The 21,440-nt window shown below is 42.2% G+C and overlaps 1 protein-coding gene across 14 annotated transcripts in view; it reads right to left on the bottom strand.

The window, feature by feature from the left end:
* Ikzf1 (IKAROS family zinc finger 1) overlaps positions 1 to 21,440 on the bottom strand; it is a 100,583-nt gene that overhangs the window by 33,215 nt on the left and 45,928 nt on the right. For 9 of the 14 annotated variants that reach the window (XM_042684917.1, XM_042684918.1, XM_042684916.1 and 6 more), the window contains one exon: positions 4,060 to 4,119. The exons of the other annotated variants lie outside the window; for them this stretch is intronic. In XM_042684917.1, coding sequence (XP_042540851.1) covers positions 4,060 to 4,119 — 60 coding nt within the window. The remainder of the gene's footprint in view (positions 1 to 4,059; positions 4,120 to 21,440) is intronic. 14 annotated transcript variants of the gene reach the window in all.

Genomic DNA, 21,440 nt, shown 5'->3' with positions numbered 1-21,440 from the left:
TACCGCAGACATCCTTAGAGCCAGAAGACCTTGTGTCAATGCCTCTTTTGATTTGGGGTAGCTGAAGCCAGGACTCTGGTGTTATTAACCCACCTGACTATTTTGCTAATAGCTATGACAGGAACAAAAAGAAAAACAGGTTCAAAAGGCATGGGAGAAGGGAGTCTCTCACAAATGACCCCAAGACCTATGTGGACCCCCAAATACAATCTCAGGTACACATGAATGTAAGATGGGTGGATTTAAGACTATGTATCTATGCATATGTAAGGGATCCCTTGCACACATGGATGTGATGGGCAGTAGGAATATAATTCTTTCATATAAGGAATTCACCTATGAACATTTTGCAAGTCCCATCTTTACTCCATTACTCAGAACAATGATGAACTCAGTAAGGTCTGAATCAAACTGATTAAATATAGAACATGAAATGCACACTTGTGAGTTTCTTTCCCCAGAAGGCTCACAGTCAGGCCTGCTCTGAGCTCTTCCACGGACTGAGAAATAATGGACAGGGGCCAATTTTATTATTCAAAAAATATGGCTTGTATTAAGGGAGGTTGCTTTCCATTTAAAAGGAAGAATACTTAAAATCTTACCGTCACATACAGGCCTTCAATGTAATTATTAACCCCACGGTCTTGAAACAAATCCTTGTTCTAAATGGAACATGGCATTAAGCATCTAGATAGGTTTAGAATTGAAGAATCTGGAGACTCCAAGGAACTGTGAGATCAACAGAAGCCAAGATGCCTAGAGCTGCCAAGCATTATAGGCACTTGTGAATAATTGAATGTTTTTAATGCATAGGTGTAATGTACACTGGCAGTCTCCACCTTGCAAATGGGTTATGTTTCCTCTACGTTTTCATTTCCTTTCTAGAATGTGTCATTGTATTTACTAGAAAAGTATATTTTTTGGTACACAATATGTATTTATCCATGAAAATATTCTACAATTATCATCCTACTATGGTTTAAAGCTATGTAGACTTGAAGTACTCCATATTTTACATGAAAAATTGTAATGACTAGTAATTAAAGTAATTAGAATAAAAGTATTTAAGCAACATTACTGAGGTTAACTAAATAATAATTTGAGATGGAAGCTAGATGTGGAAGCTCAAGCCTGTGATCCTAGCTACTTGGGAAGCAGAGATTGGGGTATTTTAGTTCAAGGCCAGTACAGGAATAAGAGTCCATTAGATTCCATCTCAACCAATGGCTGTGCATGGTGACATGTGCCTGTCATCCTCAGTGGCTCAGGAAAGCACAAGTAGGAGTTTGGCAGTCCATGCTGGCTCAGTCATAAGGAGACACTGTCTTGAAAACAGCAAAAGTCAAAAAGGGCTGAAGGCCTGGCTCAAGTGGCAGACTGCCTGATTGTAAGACAAGGCTCTGAGTTCAGTCCCCAGTACCACCAAAAAAATGAGATGAGGATATTTACTTAAATATATATATATATATATATATATATATATATATATATATATATATATATATGCATGTGTTTGTGTGGCATCTAAAAGAGATTTGTGAAACTCTGGGTCTGGGCGCTGTCCCTCAGCTCTTCAGCTCAAGGGTAGTGCTCTACCACTTCAGACACAGTGCCATTTCTGGTTTTCTGGTGGTTAATTACAGATAAGGGTTTCATGGACTTTCCTGCCCACTGGCTTTGAACCGTGATCCTTAGATCTCAGCCTCCTGAGTAGCTAGGATTACTTACAGGCATGAGCCACTGGCACTTGGCAAATTTTAAGCATTTTTGTATATGTGATACATTTATTTGAATTAGGGCAGAGAAGGGGAACAACAGAATGGTGAAGCAAAGGACAATGGGGGGGAACCAATGGAACAAAACAATATGTTGGAAATGATCTGTACAACTTGGGGGAGGGTTAGGGGGAGGGAAAGGAGGAGAAAAATGAGGGAAGGGATAACAAGTTTGACAAGAAATGTACATATTACCTTACTTATGTAACTGTAACCCCTCTATACATCACCTTGACAATAAAAAAGCCAACTAAAAATTAATAAAACAATGCATTACCATATGCTACTATTTAAAATATAGGGTGCCTATCTTGTCCAGTATTAGCAATACTATTACTGGATGTCTTAGGCCTTTTAATGGAATGAAATCAGGCAGACAGAAAACACGGAAAAGCCAGAAAAGTGGGTAAGTATAAAAAGTATCCATTGAAAGTAGTATATATGCATTTTCTGTAGGTATCAAGGGTCATAAATTGGAATAAAGATGAGAGAGGAAGTCACAGAGTTGTATTTGATTTTAATTTTGAGAAGTGTTCAAGGCATAAAGAACAATTTTTCTACCATGGCCACAAGGTGGTGATATAGACCAAGAACAGTTTGGTTGCTGTTGGGTGGGGGTGGGGGGGGTGGGGGGGGTGGGGGGGGGCGGAGGGTGTTTGTAACAGACAGCCATATGTGGGAGGAAGACATTTACAATTTGAAGGTATTGAGGTATAGGGAGAATGAAAGGGAGATAATAAGACTTTATGAACCCGTATGTATAAAAATATAGACCAGATGTCTGTCCAAATGCGCATTATGTCTCAGAAAAGTTCCCAGTATCATTTATCATACATGTCTACATGCAGTATTTTTTGTGTTGTAAAGGTCTTACCAAAAATTCTGTTTAAATGTTACAACAGGATTAAACTTAAACCTCCCTCAGACTTCATGGGAAGATGTCTTAGAACGTACACTCTTTTTTAGTGCATTTGACTTAAGTCAACAATGTTACCTGTCATATCAAAATTCATATATTCCCCATCTGAACATCTTGTTTTAGATGTTATATGAAGACATACAAATACTCACATGCACAGACATGTACATATGCATAGACACACATATCATAGAGATAAATATCAAATTATTATTTTAAATTTGAATCAAAGGAATATTAACAAGAGAAAATTTTCTATAGACTTCAATATCCTAGAACAGCCATCAATGTAGCTGTGAGAAAAAGTAAACTTAGACCCATCTGCTAAATCCTTTAAAAACTAAATTGTCTTTGATAACCATGATATCAGAAATCTGTCTTTATCTGTTATTGTTATCTCATATTTAGCTTATATTCATAATCATTACAATTTTTAAAAGCTGGAATGAATATATGGCTTAGTGGTAGAGCACTTGCCTTTGGCTCAACACCAGCCCCACAAAAACAAAACTGAAAAAAAAAAAACAACACAAAACAAAACCCAACAATAATAAGCACAACTTCTTTTTCTGGGATGGCTTCAAAAAACAAGAGAATTTACTAACTAAAACAGGCTCTGAGGATTAAAATTCTAAGAATGGTAACCAACTTGTAACACTTAATACTTCTCTGTACATTTTAAAAATGGCATTCCCTGTTTAAAAAATACTATGTTAAAGTGGTTGCCCAAAATATATTTATGGCTTATAAGCTGTCAGTACTTAAAAAAGAAAAAAAACACAAAAATGAAATTGACATTTGCTTCTGGGTGAACAGCTAGGAGCAGAGAAGGCCCTGCCCACGTGGCTGGCCAATAGTTCACTGGTTCTTGTAGCAAGGCCTGGCTACAGAGGGGCCTGGAAGCCGGGGGAAGTTTCCTTCAATCTGAAACGAATACTCCATCACAAAAGGAGAGGAGTGCAACTTTTTCTCCTGACCTATAAAACTGTCAAAATCATCTTGAGAACATGTTGGGTTGTTTGATGGTGACAGAGCGTATGTATCACAAAGGAGACAAGGCCAACATCAATCACCACACAGGTCAGATCTGATTGGCTTTATTCTCACCCCTCTTCTCACTGTCACCCCACTCTCATTCTTCTTAGCACATCTCCAAACCCTCCAAGCTTTACTTCTTTCTGGGGGTAACTGATGTTCCTAATGGTAGGTATTTAAAGAACATTTAATTTATCTCATTTTTTTCCTTTTTCAAATGTGAAGAATGGAGTTGATGTCAGAACATGCAATGCACAGTATCTATACGATGGTAACTAAGTATGAAATGAATACATGTGTCTGCTTTCTAGAAGCAAAGTATATACTTACGAGAGAAAGTTTGGGAAATTATTGCATGAAAATCCCTAAAGCCATCAGCCCCATATGTAACTGCAATAAAGAAGGCAAAAAGAAAGCAGGATTGTAATACCATGAAAGATACAGTATGAATTTAAATGACAGCATTATTTAAAGGAACATATTATTGCTTAAAACAATTGGTCAGCTCTGAATTTGCCATTGTTGAGCTTCATGTGGGCAAGAAAAAAGGCATCAATTTGTAGCAACAGAAAAGTTGTCTTTAACTGAAGGTCCTCACTCAGAGAGACCTGTGACCTTCAAGGATCTCAACTCAACTCTTCTGTAGAAGAGTTGGGAGCAAGCTAGAATGTGCTCAGTCTTGATCTCTTGGAGGCAGAAACTCAACATTTTCTGGAGTTATGAGAAGTTATGAGAAGCAGGGTTGGTGCAAGATTTCAGCCGCATTACAATAACCCATATCTATACAAAAGCAATGCCCCCTCCCACCGGTGGATGTATTACATGTATTCTTTGTTCAGCTTTTTCTGAGGATGTGTTTGTAAATAATTTGAGTATTTCCATGCAACACATTGAGGGGGGGAGGGATTTGTTGCTTTCCCCTTACCTTCAAAAAGGGCTACCAATTTCTATGAATGGTACAACCACTACCACCTTCAATCTTCAAGTTCTTACTCTGGCATAGGCTGAGAAACCAGTGGGCTTCCATTTCTCAAGATATACATGCACATGCGAATACTTACATACCTGGTTTTCCCTCTGGGCGTCACATTGTTGTGACTGTCAGAGTTATGTGCCCACTAAACTTCTAACTTAAATACTTGGACCAAATAACCACTGAATTAGCACTGAAAAAGCAGTGAAATTTTGCCAATCTCATTTGACCACAGACCCTGTCCATGTAATGATTAATAAAACATTGGGTTAATGGGAAAACATAGTTTGGGGAGATACTGTTAAACTTGTTTCTTGGGTCAGTGGCTTAATTATCCTACTGTAATCCTGGCTCTGAATCTCTTCATTTTGTTCTTGATTGCCCGAATCTCATAGATAAAGTCAACATCATGCACCTCATCAAACAGAGCAATTGTTAATTGGCTTGCTTAGAGAGGGATGAGTTTGATGGCTTGAAAACAGCCAAAAACATAGTGCATTTTTTTTTTTGTCAGTCATGGAGCTTGAACTCTGAACCTGAGCGTTAACCCTTAGCTCTTCAGCTCAAGTTGAGCACTCTACCACTTGAGCCACTGTGCCACTTCCGATTTTCTGAGTGGCTTACAGGAGATCAGAGTCTCGAAGACTTTCCTGCCTGGGCTGGCTTTGAACCACGATCCTCAGATCTCAGCCTCCTGGGTAGCTAGGATTACAGGCATGAGCCACCAATGCCTGGCCGTAATGCAAATTTTTATCCTATCAATTGTCATTCCTGCTACATTGAGTTCCAAAACATGTATATAAACTTTTCAGCTGCAGTTGTTCTGTACGATGGAGAAACTACTATCTTAGATTATAGGAGAAGAGGCAAATGTATTAAGCAGGAAAGGTTAATTTTTAAAGATGGGGACATTAGAGTAGGTAAAGTCACACAGAAGTCTCTGGTTGGATGGCTCAACGCTGAGAGGCTGTGCTACTGGTTGATGCAGGTAGGACTTGCTTGAAAAGTGAACTTCCTGACATATTCCTTCAGTTATGCAGCCACAGCTCAGCCACCTGTGGCATGCATGCTCATACACAGAACAGTGGGGGTGAAATCATGGTAAACTGAGGAAGAAAGGAGCTAAGAGACTGGGGTGACAATTTGTTTGTCATTAAAACGGATAGACTTGTTGCATCTTGGAAACCAAACTATAAGACTTAAAACATGCAATTTGTTTTATTTACTAATTGTCAGTCCTGGGCCTTGAACTTAGGGCCTGTGCACTGTCCCTGAGCTTATGTGCTCAAGTTTAGTGCTCTACCACCTTGAGCCATAGCTCCACTTCCACAACATGTAATGTTGTCCAAATAGTTTGCAGTGTGTTCATATTTGTCTAGAATAGACTGTGACCATGTATTACTAGACAAGACATGTTAGTGACTTTTCAAAACAATCTGTACTTTGCTTAGTGTAATTCAAATGAGCCTTAGTAGATCTGAAAGTTTGATTTTCTACAAATTACAAAAGCAAGTTTACAAACAAAATATACTTGTCATTATCAAGTTCTACTTGGTCATAGCAAAGGTAAATAGAGAAGAATGCATTCTTGTTCACTACCATCCACATTTCCAAACACAAGGGTCCAGATAAAGTGGTATATAGTGTTCTTCCTGGACAGGTTATGATGTAAATAGCAAAATTCGACTGAAGTCCAGTGTCTTTTGGTAGCTACTCATCATGGGTTTTATAAACACTAGGTGCTGGTGTTTATAAAGCATTTAGATTTTCAGGTGTTGGTGAAGGTACCATAAACTTTCCATAAACAGTTTTGAAATCCCTTCCTTCCTTCCTTCCTTCCTTCTTTCCTTCCTTACATCTTTCCCTTTCTCTCTTTTTTATTTTTTTGTGCTACTACTTGGAGCTTGAACTCAGGGTCTGGGCACTGTCCTTTAGTTATTTTTCCTTCAAAACTGGTGCTCTACCACTTGAGCCATATCTCTACTTTTGTTTATTTGGTAGTTAGCTGGAGATAAGAGCCCCATGGACTTTCCTGACTAGGATAGCTTTGAATTGTGAGCCTCAGATCTCAGACTCCTGAGTAGCTAGAAATACAGTCATAAACCACCAGTGCTTGAGTTGTTGTCATTGTCTTCCTCTTCCTCTTCCTCCACTTCCTCCTTCTCCTTTGTCTTCCTCTTCCCACTCCTTTGTTCTTTTTCTTTTGGAAATCCCATCCCCCCCAAATCCTAGCCATTGTTTTATAAAAGGGCACAGATAAAAAAGATAAAATGTATTGAATTTTTTTCCTCAAATCTTCTAAAATTCATGAAATACCCTCTTCTTACCAAGAGTAAACTCAACTCATTTGCTAGGAATTTTTATTCCCAAATGTCTGGTGAACGTTATCATATAAAATGTTGTGAATGTCTCAGGTTCTGAATCCTTCTCAGACTGCCAAATTGACGAATGTACAGAACAAAGATGACATGCTCATAAACCATACTTTTCGGTTTGCATTTGGCTATGGGGATTGTTTTAAACTCCAGCTGCTGCTCCTCATCAGGGAAAGACTGAAACGTTCCTGAGATTTTTCCTTTTTTTGTGTGTATGCAGGGACTTGAACTCAAGGCCTTGGTGCTGTCTCTTAGCTTTTTTGCTCAAGGCCAGCATTCTACCACTTGAGCCACACAGATCTATTTTCAGCTTTTAAAAGGTTAATTGGAGATAAGAATTTCATAGCCTTTTCTGCTTGGGCGGGCTTCGTACTATGACCCTCAGATCTCACCCTCTGTAGTAGCTAGGATTACAGGCATGAGCCACCAGCTCTGGCTTTGAGTGGCTTCTCAATGGCCTTTCCCAATAAGGCCAGGCCAGCGTGGCCCCAATAGCTATCATGTACTAGTTTCTTCTGTTTAGACTTCAAGGATCTTGTTGTGTAGGTTTTGGGTCCTGTATAACTCTGCAACCCACATGTAGCATTTTCTGTCCATTGGACATGCAAATTGGAAAAGACACCAGACCATATCTCTAGGACAATAGTGAGATCCACCTGGACTCAGTCCTTATTGTTCCTTCTTCCCTGCAGTCCCCGGATGGGCAGCACATCTTTCTGAAAACTTGCCTGCATCCATCCAGCATCCGCACTTGGTTCTCACTGTTCACTTCCCTTGCTGTGCTCCAATTGTGTCACATCTTATAACATCCATAAAGCCACCACCATCGCCAAGCCAAGTCCAGAGCACATCCTATTTCCTACCTGCACTTTCTGCCTATCATCTAGCAAGTGGGCTGGCAGGTATGTGCATCATGGGCTTTGGCTTGCAGATTCCCTTCACTCTGTCTGCCCGTTGGAATAACACGGTCACCCACAACGCTACTCTTATCAGGCAAAATCTGACTTCCAGATTTCCTACTGGTCTGCAGTGTTACCATGACTGTCACAAGCCCTACGTCAAAATCCTTCCACAACTGGCAATCAATGTCAGCAAAGTATCGTATCTCTCAGCAGGTAATATTATTCAGAACAGCAAAGGCATGGACCTTGGGGGAAAATGGAAAAAATATAAACAATAAAACCTCACATGCTGCCCTCTTGGTTGCAGATGTGCTACAGTTTCCAACTTAGCTATACAAAGACTTACTGCTTAGCTAAATCTGAGCTGCAACTTGAAGTTACCCTTCTGGACCAAGCAGTTCTCTACATCCTGCATCAGGCTTAAGATCATTTCCTCCATTCAAACTTGGCTCAACCTCTGGTCCAGCTCCTCATGGATTCTGGTCTCATGGATGGCAGAGTCGGCAAGGCCTGTTTTAGGACACCTGTTTAGAAGTTGAGCCTCTCTCTTACTGTCTTGATCTAAGTCTCTCTGAGATACACTCTCAGCTCAGGAAGTTAGTGTGGCCCCAGAGTACTGGTGCTCAGCTAGATATCATGACACACCAGCTCATTTCCCACATGCTCTCTGGCATCACGTACAGGGCAGACAGGTGCTTATCATCTGCTAGTGGATGAACAAGTTTCTCACTTTCTGAGGAAATCCATAGTAGTAGCTAGATATTTTCCAAAACCCACAGCCATTAAAGAAGTTACAGAAAGCATTTGATTTCTCACGGTGGAGATTAGAGTCATGATATATTTAGCCCATGTTAGTAACAGGGGAAAAAATCATTCTTATTATTCTTGTAATCCAGTGTTGTACATTACTTGTCTGGACCAGCTTCTTGTTCAATTTGTCCTCTGGCTTCCTTTGGTCTGTGTCATACACATCCTGGATGTGCTTGAACCTGGATATTTGTAAGTTAGCAGGAGACAGTCATGGCCACAGCCTCACAGAAGGAAGAAGAGGCTGGCAGTGGAACAGGCACACGTTCTCTGTGGTTCTTCTTCCAGTTAGAGTTGGAAGAAACTCTTTAACATTGAACTGTGCCTCCCACTAGCTAAGAAAATTGGTTAATTTGTTAATGCCTCAGTTTTATCATTCATCCAATGGGAACAATCCTACTTATTTGGAAAGATCTGTGTGAAAATCATGGTAATATCCACGAGCTCTCTGGTCTTTAGCAGACACCCCTGAGAAAATAGTGATTAGCTCTGTACTTAGTAGAAATCCAATGCCTTATCATCTTGTCGAAGAGAATCCAGCATCTATGGTATCAGCTATGCCCATCTGCTACATTCCTCAAGTGTGAACAGGGAGGGTGCTTTTGCAGTCTATGTAGGCAAAGGGGAAAAGGCAAAGACTTCAGGGAAAATGCTACTCACATGTTCCAATCCTGAGTGTAAGCATCTGCCCCCTTAGCACCGAAGGGACCACACTGAGAGCCTCACTAACCCTCAGGCAGACGGACGAAGGAGAGCTGAAATGGTGTCTTGTGGGACCTTGCCTGCAATGCTGGAAGCCCAAATGATATAGAGGAGGCAAGGAGGGGTGCAGATAGCTTGCTGTTGGCATAGCACGGTTGAGTCCATCTGCCTGACTTTTTTTTCCCAGTGTTGAGAGGGAACCCAAGAACTTGTGATGCTATACTAGTACTCTATCACTGAGCTCCATCCCGAGCCTCATTGTTGTTTATATTTTATTAACACGATATTAAATTATCACAGTGAACAATCAGGCAAAAAGTAACCCAGGTAGCATGCTAAAATAGTGACTTTGTTGGAACTATACTCGTGCTGAAGGGATTACAGGAATGACACTAGGGTGCTCCTGTGGCCAGCAGAATGCTCTATGGTTCTCCTTCCAATCATTCAGGCCTTGGAAGGGAAGGCCAAAACAGTGCACACAAGTGTGCATGCTTGTGTTCACTTGCCATGTGGAAAGGCAAAGAAGGAAGACAGTAGGGAAGGGATGTGGGGTGAGGAGTTCGAGTATCACCAGAGCACCTGACATGTAGGACACAAAGTGAGAGGTGTCATCCAGTGCTGGGCATGTGAGGAGCTGGCATAACTATACTTAGGTACTAGTTATCATGGTCCTAGGGAAGCAGCAGGTGGGACTGCGGCTGCCAGTGCTGAAAGGCATTTGGCAAGCTAGGGACTGAAGATGTAAAGAAATAAATAGGTTGACCTGACTTCCTGAAACCTGGTTATAGAAGGTGCAGTGAACAAAACATCAGTGAGGGAAGTACCACCCCTCCCTTACCAATGAGAAAACACCAGCAGACAAAGACTGAGCAGTCTAACTTCCATTCTGTCATCTTTGCCCCTTCCTCATCAAGCTCAAAGGATGTCTGGGGGACTTGGCTCATCTCTAGGTACTGCCAACAGTCCCAGCCTTTCCCTCCTATCGCCAACTCTGGCTCTGTTGTCAGCCCCAAAGATTCCAGAAGCCCAGGGCCCAGCTTCAGGGAGGCCAGAGATAAAGTAATCTCCTGCAGGACACACAGAGGGTGGGTCCTCTGCCGTCCCTCCCGTCCACAAGCCTAACGGGTCCCTGTCAGAATTCCAAGCACAGGGTGACTCAGCGAAGCAGGAGGGACAGGAAGGACATCTCAGATGTTGCCTAGCTATGTGGAGGCCCTGAGTTTATGGCCATAGGTAATCTCCTGTGGCATGTACCTTCTGATGGTCCGTGATCTGTAGATAGCACTGCCAGGGGACAGGGAAGCCTCATTACTGTCTTGGTCATTTTTCCTTGTGCTCTTCCCAGGGAGCCAGTTTCTCAGGCTCTTTCTCAAGTAGTCAGCCCATGAGCAGTGAGGAACCAAAAGTACAAGATGGCTCAGAATATTTGTCACTGAGCTGGCTGTGTGGGAAGGGAAGTGAGCTTGGGAGCAGTGGCTGTGACTGTGGGTTGGGATGCACCTGACTGGTTTGGTGCACGAATGTAAACAGGTGTGTGGGGACAGAAGTAGTCTCAGGAACACGTGCAGTGCATGCAGCACCCATTCTTCCTGCACTTGTAGTTACCAAGGTAGCTCAGTGAGACAGAGTAAGTGGCAGAGAGCTGATATTTGTAGTGGTCTTTCCCTTAAGGAGGACAGATTTGCAGACATGTAGACAGATCCCAGTCATCAGATTAGCTCCTTACCACTGAATGACCCATTCTCCAGAATTTCAGCTCTGGAGGAAGAAAGTTGCAGATGGTGTCCATGAGTCAAACTGGGACTCTACCATGCTAAGAAATGACAGTGAAATGCAAAGCTTCCTCCGTTTCTTAATAGTGACGCACACATTTGATAGAAAGTTCTGGATAAGAAATGGTGGCTTGTGGCAGAAGTAGGTATAGTGGAAGTAAAATACCTAATGTAAGACATTCTGAGACCTAAGGAAAAATGTGTGAAGGTTTTAAGCCCAGCTAGTGTTCATTTATCACTAACTTGGGGAAATTCAGTTTCAAGGGCTGTATGTTTTATAGTTCTTCTCATAAGGAACTCTTAAAGCTTTTCTGTCACCCATTTTTTTCTTTCATTTTTCTCTTCTCTTCTTTCGCTTCTGATCTCTCTTTCTCCATATTCTCTGAGGTACAGTACTGTGCTTTGCAAATGCTAGTCACATACTTTTTATTGACCATCCTAGACAAGAATTATTAGTGAGCCCTGGTTCTGCTGGAAATTGGTACAGACATGGATTTATAACATGAAGCACTGATGGCTCACTTCTGTAATCCAAGATGCTCAGGAAGCTGACAGTTGATGGTTCAAACCCAGCCTGGGTAGGAAAGCCTGTGAGACTTTTATCTCCAGTTAACCAGAAAAAAAAGCCAGAAGTAGAGGTGTGGCTAGGGCTCAAGTGGTAGAGTAGCAGGCTTGAGTGAAAAAAGCTAAGTAAGATTGTGAGGCCCTGAGTTCAAGTCCCAGTATTGGCAACAAAAAGGAAAAAATGAGGGAGCCAGGCCTTCAAGAAATGTTGGCTGTTCTTCACCTGACCAGGCACCATCACCACTTTCTGAGCTCAGCTCAATACTCAGAAACCTCCAGCTTCCTGGCACTTCTGTCAAAGTTTCACATCTCTTGGGAAAAACCTTCAAATGCCATGTTGCTTTTCCTAGTAGGCATCAGCTGTTTCTTAGGATTGGAGTGTCTCAGAAACTCCAGGCCGCCTTGTCAGCAGCACTTCTTTGAAATGAGTGAAGTCTTTTCTATCCTGCCTTTGTCATTTTCTGATCAGCAACACTTTCATTGAGAATATCTACAAATACTTAGATTAGATCATGCTTAATCACAAGCATTAAGCTTGTGAGGGCCACTGAATCACTCAGCTGGAGGAATCTAAAGAGTTTTTCTGAGGAAAACAACAGTTACTTTTTAAATCCTTGCAGCAACCCTATCGGAAAATATCCATCCCTCAAAGAAATAAGACTCAGAGGACACTGACCTGTCCAAGGTCAGTATGCAAGGATTGGAGCCCAAATATATGGGATCCACAGCCTATTTCTTCCCTGGTTTACCCTTACTACTAAGTCCTGTCCTGAATTGACTTGTACAAACCTTCCCCTGCTAGCATTAATTCGCTACAGGAGGCTGTGTGAATAAAGTCACATTACATATCATTGCAGGAGCGATTTCTTCTTCTCAGGCATTCTGTATGTTTGCATGGCAAGCTCTGGGGGAAATCACAGCACCAAAGAGTCACAAAAGGAAAATCAGTCTTTGCCCCAGAGTGTTTACAGCCTAGCAGTATAGGAGAAAAGCATTCAAACTCACTACCAACAGCAGCACTGTGCAAATGCAAAAAGAGTCCTAGGTTCTTAGGAGATGAGTGGTACGGAGGAAGGATTTTTAGGAGTCACACAGGCATACAGGCTAAGACAAACGGAGGTGTGGGGAAGGGTTCTCTGCCAGCTCAGAGTTGTGGGCAGTGTTCTGAGATTCGGGGAGGCTGGTAGGCTGGCACACTCTCAGAGGCCTCTACAAACTGACATGAGGTTCTCAGGCAACAGGAAGTGTGAGGTACCCAGTCAGCGGGTCACATAGTGGGAACAGATGAAAAGACATTGGTCTGGAGAATGGATAGAAAAGCCTGCAGGGAGGGACAGCCATTGAAACCCCTCACAGACAGAAGCACGGAAGTTGGGAGCCTGTGAATGTTGGTTGGCAGCAGCAGGACAAGGTGCTAAAGCTGAGGGGCCCCAGCTCCCGAGGCAGAAGGCTGTGCCCCACTGCCTTCCACCAGCAGGTGTAGCATCACCTGCCTCCCCAAGTCATAGTGTCTTACAGGATCTCCAGCAAGCCAGAGAGACCCAAGCTTCCTGGGCCTGACTTCTCCATTCTGTCTTCTTCCTCCCTGTCAGCTATCCTGTCTCATCTAGATGCACCATCCCCAGAAGGCTGGGCCCACAGCTAGTGATTGTGACACTGCACTGGGCGTCACATTGTAACTGGGTTTCCACATCCTTCTGGCTGTATTGTAAGAGCTGAGAAGAGGAACAAAGGCAAATATTGAAATACAGGAATGTAGGAAAAGAGGAAGCTGCCCAAGACCCCAGCCCAACTGAAATGCGAAGAATTATGGAGAACTGACAGAAAAGGAAGTAAGAACAAGGAATTGTACTTGGCAGCTTAGCACAGAGCATGTGCACACATACACACACACACACACACACACACAGACATGCATATGCACACATATCCATACTCACTGGCACACAGTATTCAATCACACAATGACACATACAGATACATATACTCACAAGATAGATGCACAGTTCTACATAACCACACATACCTGAACCCATAGAGCTGCAGATACACACACACACAGGCACACAGACACACAAAAAGCAAACAGAGATACATATGTTCTTTCACTCACATACATAGACACATACACATGTCAAGACAAGGCATTTCTTAGGAAAACTGAGGGAATGGATGGGACTGGGAGAGATGGAAGAGAATGATGAAAGGGGTGATATCGATTGAGATGTAGTATAGTCACAAATGGACATGTTGAATTGAAACATAAAAATTATCAAAAATAAAAATTATCAAAAAATAAAACATCAAAAAGGAGAGGCATTGCTCATTCAGACATGCACAGATATACAGGTACCCATGTAGACATGTGTAACACACACACACACACATTTTCCTTGTCCCTAAAACAAACTTTTAAAATGAGAGTTTGAGTTCCTAGCTTCAGAAGAAGAGCAGCATTTGCAATGTGGTCCAGCTGGCAGCCATGATCTTAGTGATCCTTCATACCTGATCCTGCTGGGGAATGCATCCTGAAAACCCAGAATTCCTAATAATTCTAGGAGGACCCTCTGGTCTTTTTCTCATATACTTAACAAACCCGAGTAAAACTACAGTAAAAAATTCCTTACATTATAATCAAGAATTTAATTTAAGGCCCAAGACAGCATAAGATGGAACAAAGCACATTTAGGGAAGACACATATTTAGGGGCCTCCAAAAGTCATTTTTTTTCCAAAAAGGAGGAGAACAGGCAAGGAGAGAAAAGTCTTAAAAAATGAGAACAAATAGTGAATGAACCCGTTTGCCCTTGGCATCTCTGTTGGTGGAGATAACGAGAACTGAGTTCTGGGTGAAAGGTAGCCCCATGGGGGAAAGTGGAGGCTGTTGAGACAAAAGTCCTTATCTACTTCTTTCACAGGAGTCTGGCCTGAGCAGGCTGGGCCCACCAGGAGTCCTACTGTAGAGCCCAGTACAGCAAAGTTCCCTTAGCAGCAGCACGAAGGTTAAAGTCCAAGAGAAATATCAGCTGCTCCAATTGGACATTACAGATATCTGTTAAGACTCCTTTGAACTGCAATGGTATCTTCTGAGCACTGTTTCTTTCCATTTATTTAAATTTTTTGCAGCAATGAATCTAAAATAAGAGTGATAAGAGTCAGAAAGATATGGATAGACACTTCAACCATAGCCCCTCGGCTCACTGCCCAATGTGCTGTCTTCAGTTGGTGTCTGGTCCTATACAGGGCACCCACTGGGTGGGGAAGGACATTCCTGGGCTCACTTGTGCCTGTGTACCACTTACACATGATCCTTCCCTCTGGCACTCTGCCCTTCACCAGATCTTTAAAGAGGATTTGCAGTACACAATACAGTTGCCTTCCTACCTGTATGAGATCAGGGAGGAGGGTGGAATCTAGTCCCTGTAAAATGGATGATCTGGTTTTAAGATGGCCTGATCAATTCTGATGGACAGAGAGGGAGGCTCAGGGCCCATTGCCTCCAGATTTTTTGGAAACTTAACATATACCCTTCTTCACTCTCCTGGGAAGAAGTTCTGGTTGGCATTTCAGTCAGCCATACATTGTTCTTACTCTTTTTGATCTTGAGGGATAAGGCTTCAGCTAGCCATGCTAGGAAGAAAAAAAAAAACCAGCAGAAATTCTAGAGAAGAGGGTGAAAGGTCTATGTACCTACAAATTTATTTCATTTTTCTCCCTTCAGCTTTGACAAATAAGTTTCTCATCTTCATTCCTTTGCTTTTGTTGTTGTTATTCTATTTCAAAGAAATACATGGTACAAAAACCATGGTTGAGGTTGCTGTGTTCCTCTGCTTTTCTGACACTTCTCTGACCATGTTCAGAAGGGAGGGACCTGGTGCTGACACTCCAATCCTATCTCTGGCTTTCTGCTCTGGGCCCTTTAGGAGGTGATAGGTGCAGCAACAAATGGGAGGAAGCTAATCTCCACTATGCTACCCTGGACAGCAAGGCTTCTTCATGACAAACAGAGGCCCAGAAGGATCAGATGCCGGCTCATCCATCCATAACAATGACTGCTGGACAGCTCTGTACCGGTTCTTTCTTCTTCCTTTTCCTTAATTCCCCTGGCCATCTTTCCAGTGGACCAGCTGCTCATGGCCCTAAATTCAACTAGAAGAACCCCTGATTCCTTCAATGCCAAGGAAAACTGCTGGAAGACTCACCTCAAATACACATGGCAAACATGGGTTCAAAGTCCAAGTGACAGAACCCACAAATGGTGCTTCCTGGCAATGCTATAAGGGATTCTTCCTTCTCTGCATACTTTTAATGACCTGGTTCTGGGCCAGGCTAGGTCCCAGCATGACAGGGTCCCCTTCTGAGTCACAGAGGTGCTCATAGTGTGGAGGGTCTGGGACAATAGTGTTTGTCTCGAAAAAGACAGGCCTGAGGTCCTGAGGAAAGCAGTAATAAGGATACTGACACTTTAAAACAAATGGAGGCATAGTAACTCATTAGTAAATTTAGATTCATAGAAGAGATTCCTTAAGCAAAGACAGCACAACTGGAAAATTATCTTGGAGCAAAAGCCACACCCTCTAAGCTCTTGGTCATCAGCTGGTCATTCACTATCTCTAGAGCCCACAAGACCATCTGAGCTCATCTTGGAAGACTCACAATTGTGGCCTGGATGTCATTGTCTGTATCACCCAATGCCTTCATTTGTATTATCTAAGTGTCTACCTGTATAGCCTGGATGTTCACTTGTATCAACGACAGTCCTAAGTCATATAGATGACTTATGTCACCTGCATGTTCTCATCTGGGTCACTCAGATGTACTCATCTGGGTCACATAGATGTTCTTATCACCTGGATGTCCTTACCTGGGCTATGTGGGACCAACTGACCTGTGTCACCAGATGCCTGGCCTAGATGGTTAACGTGCTATAACATGGAATGGAAGAGGAGGGGACAATTCTTTTTCTGCTCTTTTACATGGTGTCAACATTCCACTATAGAAATAAAGGGGGCAGAGGTGGCCAGAGGGTATCTTTAGGCTCTAGACAACAGGCCTATTTGGGGATACATGGTAGCCTGGGAAGAATGCAGAGACTAAAACAGCTCATCAGGGCAGAAATGTTGGCTGAAAAAATGGAGGAGACAGAAGGGCAGGTTTTTCCTTGAGCACTTTTTGCTTCATTTTAATTAACTTTTTTGTATTAATATGGGGCTTAAATTCAGGACTTCAAGCTCTTGCTTGGCTTTTTTGCGTAAGGCTTGTATTCTACCACTTGAGCTGAACCTCCACTTATACTTTTTTGTTGGTTAATTGGAGATAAGAGTCTTTCAGAGAGCTGGGTGCAGGTGGCTCATGCCTGTAATCCTAGCTTCTCAGGAGGCTGAGATCTGAGGATCATGGTTCAAAACCAGCCGAGACAGGAAAGTCCGAGAGACTTTCTAGAAAACCAGAAGTGACACTGTGGCTCAAGCAGTAGAGTGCTCACCTTGAACTGAAGAGCGCAGGGACAGCGCCTAAGCCCAGAGTTCAAGCCTTATAACTGACCAAAAAATGTCTCTCAGATCTGTCTAACTCAGATGGCTTTGAACCATGTTCCTTACATCTCAGCCTCCTGAGTAGCTAGGATAACAGACATGAGCTACCAGTGCCCAGCATGGCCCCATTTTAAAACACTAAATTTGAAATTCCTACTGTTGAGAAGATCAACAGGCTCAAAGAGCAACTACTTCTCTCCTCCCACAGGCATTATTCGTATTCAGAAATTAGGTATGTCCATCTGCATCAATCAGAGACAAGAGGTCCAGAGTGAGAGACTAGAAGTAACCTCTGAGCCAAAGACCAAAGAGAAGCAAAAACAACTGAGCTACAATTCATGTGTTGACCATGACCATTGCTTTATACACAGGAATTAGAAAAAAAACAAAACAAAACACAAAAACCAAAACCTGGTCAGACTCACACCTGTAATCCTAGCTACTCAGGAGGCTGAGAGCTGAGGATCACTGTTCAAATGCAGCCTGCACAAGAAAGTCCATGAGCCTTATCCCAATAAATTTAAGAAAGCTGGAAGTGGTGCTATGGCTCAAGTGGTAGAGTGCCAGCCTTGAGCAAAAGAAGCTTAGGAACAGTGCCAAAAGGATCAGAGTTCAAGCCCCAGGACCAGGGGGGAAAAAACCCTGACTAAATGGTTCTTTTTTTTTTTTTTTTTAAAATCATAAACATCTGCAAGTTCCAAAGCAGAGGAAGAGAATATAATACCCAGATTAGGGAATTGAACAACATGATCATTCATTGTATATCTCTGAACTGCCTGGGCAAAATGACTTTTTCCTCAATGAACTGTATAACCTATGGGATCACAAATGCAAGTTGCTTTCTGTCTCAAGATGATTCTACATTTGAAATGTGGCCTGCTGTGGAAACTCTAATGTTAGCACTCCTCCATGGGAGGCAAGAGAAATGTCTGTGAAAGGAATAAAGAAATGAATGAAAGAAGGACAGGAATGGAGCTAAATGGCAGGCCACTTCCTTGGCAGCTAGCATGTGCCAGACCCTGTGCTTGATTTTTTTTAACTCAGAAAATGAAAGAACTGGTGATTGTATATACAAAGTGTGTACCTAATAATGTTCTCCTTGTAATACCTCAGTTATTATTTATTAAAAAGAAAAAGTTAAAGAATTTTCAGGGTAGTCTTTTACAGGGCTAGGGTAATGTAGCAGGGCTCACCAAAACTGTGGCTCCTGCAAAAGAAAAATGTCTGAAGAATCTTGGAGGAGGGCTTCAGTAGGTTCAGGGAAGAAAATTTAGTTTTGAAAAATATATCCTCCTCCAAAAGCTAGATTAAAGAGATGACTGAGGTGACCTACGGTGATAAGGACTTGAGTGCTGGACTTGGTACAGTGCCAAAGTCACAGCGGCTTGTAGAATCTTCTCCTGCAACAGAAGGCTCACTGGCCAGCCAACGGAGCCATTTCAGACATGCCTGAGACACTGATCTTTGCCTCAAAGATCCTCTTCTGCACAAAGATAATTACAAATATGATTGTAACTGTGTATAAAGGGTATGAATTGCAGGTGAGGGCAAAAGAGTTTGATGTTGACCGCTTCCAGGGTTCTGCTGCTGGGAAAGTAGATATGGAGTAAACACAGAATATTCTGAGATTAAAAACAGGAAATGGGTGAATTCAGTGCCCCTTCTGGGAAATGATGAAATAAAATGTTTCAACCTTCAGGTGTAATCATGCAAAGCTTCGTTTATCAAGGTTGTTAAGCCATAGGGCTTCTCATCAAGATAAAAAAACACAATTTTAAGCTTAAAAACTCTACTAGTAAAATGGTTCCATCCCATTCTCCAATATCAGAAGGCTATCCATTCTCCAGGTCATAAAACCAACACAAATGAAGAGGCAGCATCTAATGAACAATTGATGTGGCCAATGTTTTGGTGATCTAAAGCCAGAATTGACAAAGTTCATAGTGACTTGACTTTCATTGTTATTTAGCGATGCTAACCCCTGAATTGAATTCAGCCAGTGGAGTTACCGTGCCAAGACAAAACCCCTTCTGCTAGAAAATGCAACACATATTTACAGAGTTTAAATTGGCAAAAGAGCTGAACAGAAGGATACTCAGCTTGCTTGGGTCCTTGAGCCTGGGCTCAGATGCCTGTGACACCAACTGCAACTTATTCTCTAACACCAAACGTAAGAAGATTAAGTGGTACCCAGCGCCCATTCCTCTAGTAGTTCCCTTTCACACATTGACATGCATGGCAGTTGTACAAATCTCACCAAAGATCTAACTTTATGACTAACCAATGCAAATGAGAGGTAATGAAAGGACAGAAATGATGGGAAGTTTAACAGCATAAATATTTTCACACTTCAGTGACACCTTTTTAACTGCCAGCAACAACACAGAGTTGTCTATGTGCAAGTTTAGTGTTTCTTGGCAATATAAGTGATCATTACCCAATTTACTTTTCTACCTGTGTTTGTGTCCTGCTTGCGGGTCCCCTGGGTTGCTGCAAAGCCCCTGCAAGCACACTTACATTCAGAATTGGGTGGGTAGAGGAGCTGATCTTAGTTCAGAAATACTACATGTTTAGTGCATTAAATTGCCAGATAGGCCTTGCAAATGAGACCAAGATTTGGCTTGCACTATGAAAGCCCAAAGTGGGTGGGAATAGAGGTAAGGAGGGAGATTGGCATGTCTTCTTGAGAAGACAGCCAGGGAGCAAACACCTCAAAAAGGCAATGTATAAAAACCCTTGGGGCCCTTCACTAAGGCATACATCCCAATATTTTAGAGCAAGTCCTCTGAGATAAGACATGAGAACACACAGCTACCCAGAACCAGTCAGCTACTCTAAGTTACACAGTGGCTGATGGTGGTCATTGGGATTCCAATTATGGCTTCACTCGAGAGCTTACCCATGGATTGCCCCATCCACACTGCATGGTATTTCCCACGTCCTCCTGTCTCTGTTCAGACCCCTCTACTGACTGGTATATCATTTTATGTTTCTCATCTGGATTTTTGTACCTAATTCTGATTTTTTTAATCCTATAATTTTCTGTGTGAATTTATCAAATAAGTCAGATAAGCAGTTCAGAGTCTTAAGTGAGCTTTTGTATGGAGGGTCTCAAATTTATATCTCAAGTTTATTTCTCCATGGGGAAGAACAATTGTAAGCGTGATGTGACATTGATCAAGATATACTGTAGTTATAAATTGATGCGTTGGACTAAAACTCCTTTGCCCAATTACTTAAAGAAAATTAAAAAAAACTTTTTTCTAGGTATAAAAACTATAACTTTACTCCATAGGCAATAATAGCTATGATGGAGAGTGGACTGGAGAGTCAATGCATGGATGGAATTCTCACCCCAAATGGTTCTTTGTTTGAACCATTCTTTATTGTTTTTACCATAAAAGGTCATAGCAGGAGTAGCCTCTGGAGGAGAACTGACACTGGGGACAAGCTTCTGCTAGTGTGTGTGTGTGTGTATGCACTTGTGCGTGTGCACATGGGCGCACGCAAGCCATTCCTGGGGCTTAAACTCAAGCCCTGGGTACTTTCATTGAGCTTTTGTGTTCAAGGCAAGTGTTCTACCACTTGAGCCACAGCTCTCCTTCTGGCATTTTTAGTAGTTAATATGGGAATCCCACAGAATTGCTGCCCAGCTGGCTTTGAACCATGAGCTTCAGATCTCAGCCTCCTGAGTAGCTAGAATTACAGGTGTGAGCCACCAGCAGTCAGCAAGCCTCTGCTGTTTATTTTTATTTTTTTATTGTCAAGATGATGTACAGATGGGTTTCAGTTACCTAAGTAAGGTAATGAGTACATTTCTTGTCAACCTTGTTACCCCTTCCCTCAATTTTCTCCTACTTTCCCTCCCGCCTCTGCTGTTTTTGAAGGCATAGAACATATTTTATTATCTTCTAAAATAAAGCTAGACAGGCCTCATCAGAACAATTTCTCTCCTTGAGGGTTATTATGCCTCCACTGCTGCATTTTGAACTGTCTGCCTTTTCAGAACAACTGAGGCCATGTCTTACTCATTCTCTTTATTTCTCAATATACAGCCAGCAAATATCTCATGAATGAAACTGG

This window comes from Dipodomys spectabilis, unplaced genomic scaffold (assembly GCF_019054845.1).
Source record: "Dipodomys spectabilis isolate Male_0828 unplaced genomic scaffold, ASM1905484v1 ptg000092l, whole genome shotgun sequence".
Taxonomy (NCBI): Eukaryota; Metazoa; Chordata; class Mammalia; order Rodentia; family Heteromyidae; genus Dipodomys; species Dipodomys spectabilis.
Note: the sequence above shows the minus strand (reverse complement) of the source record. Positions and strands in the feature narration are given on the sequence as shown.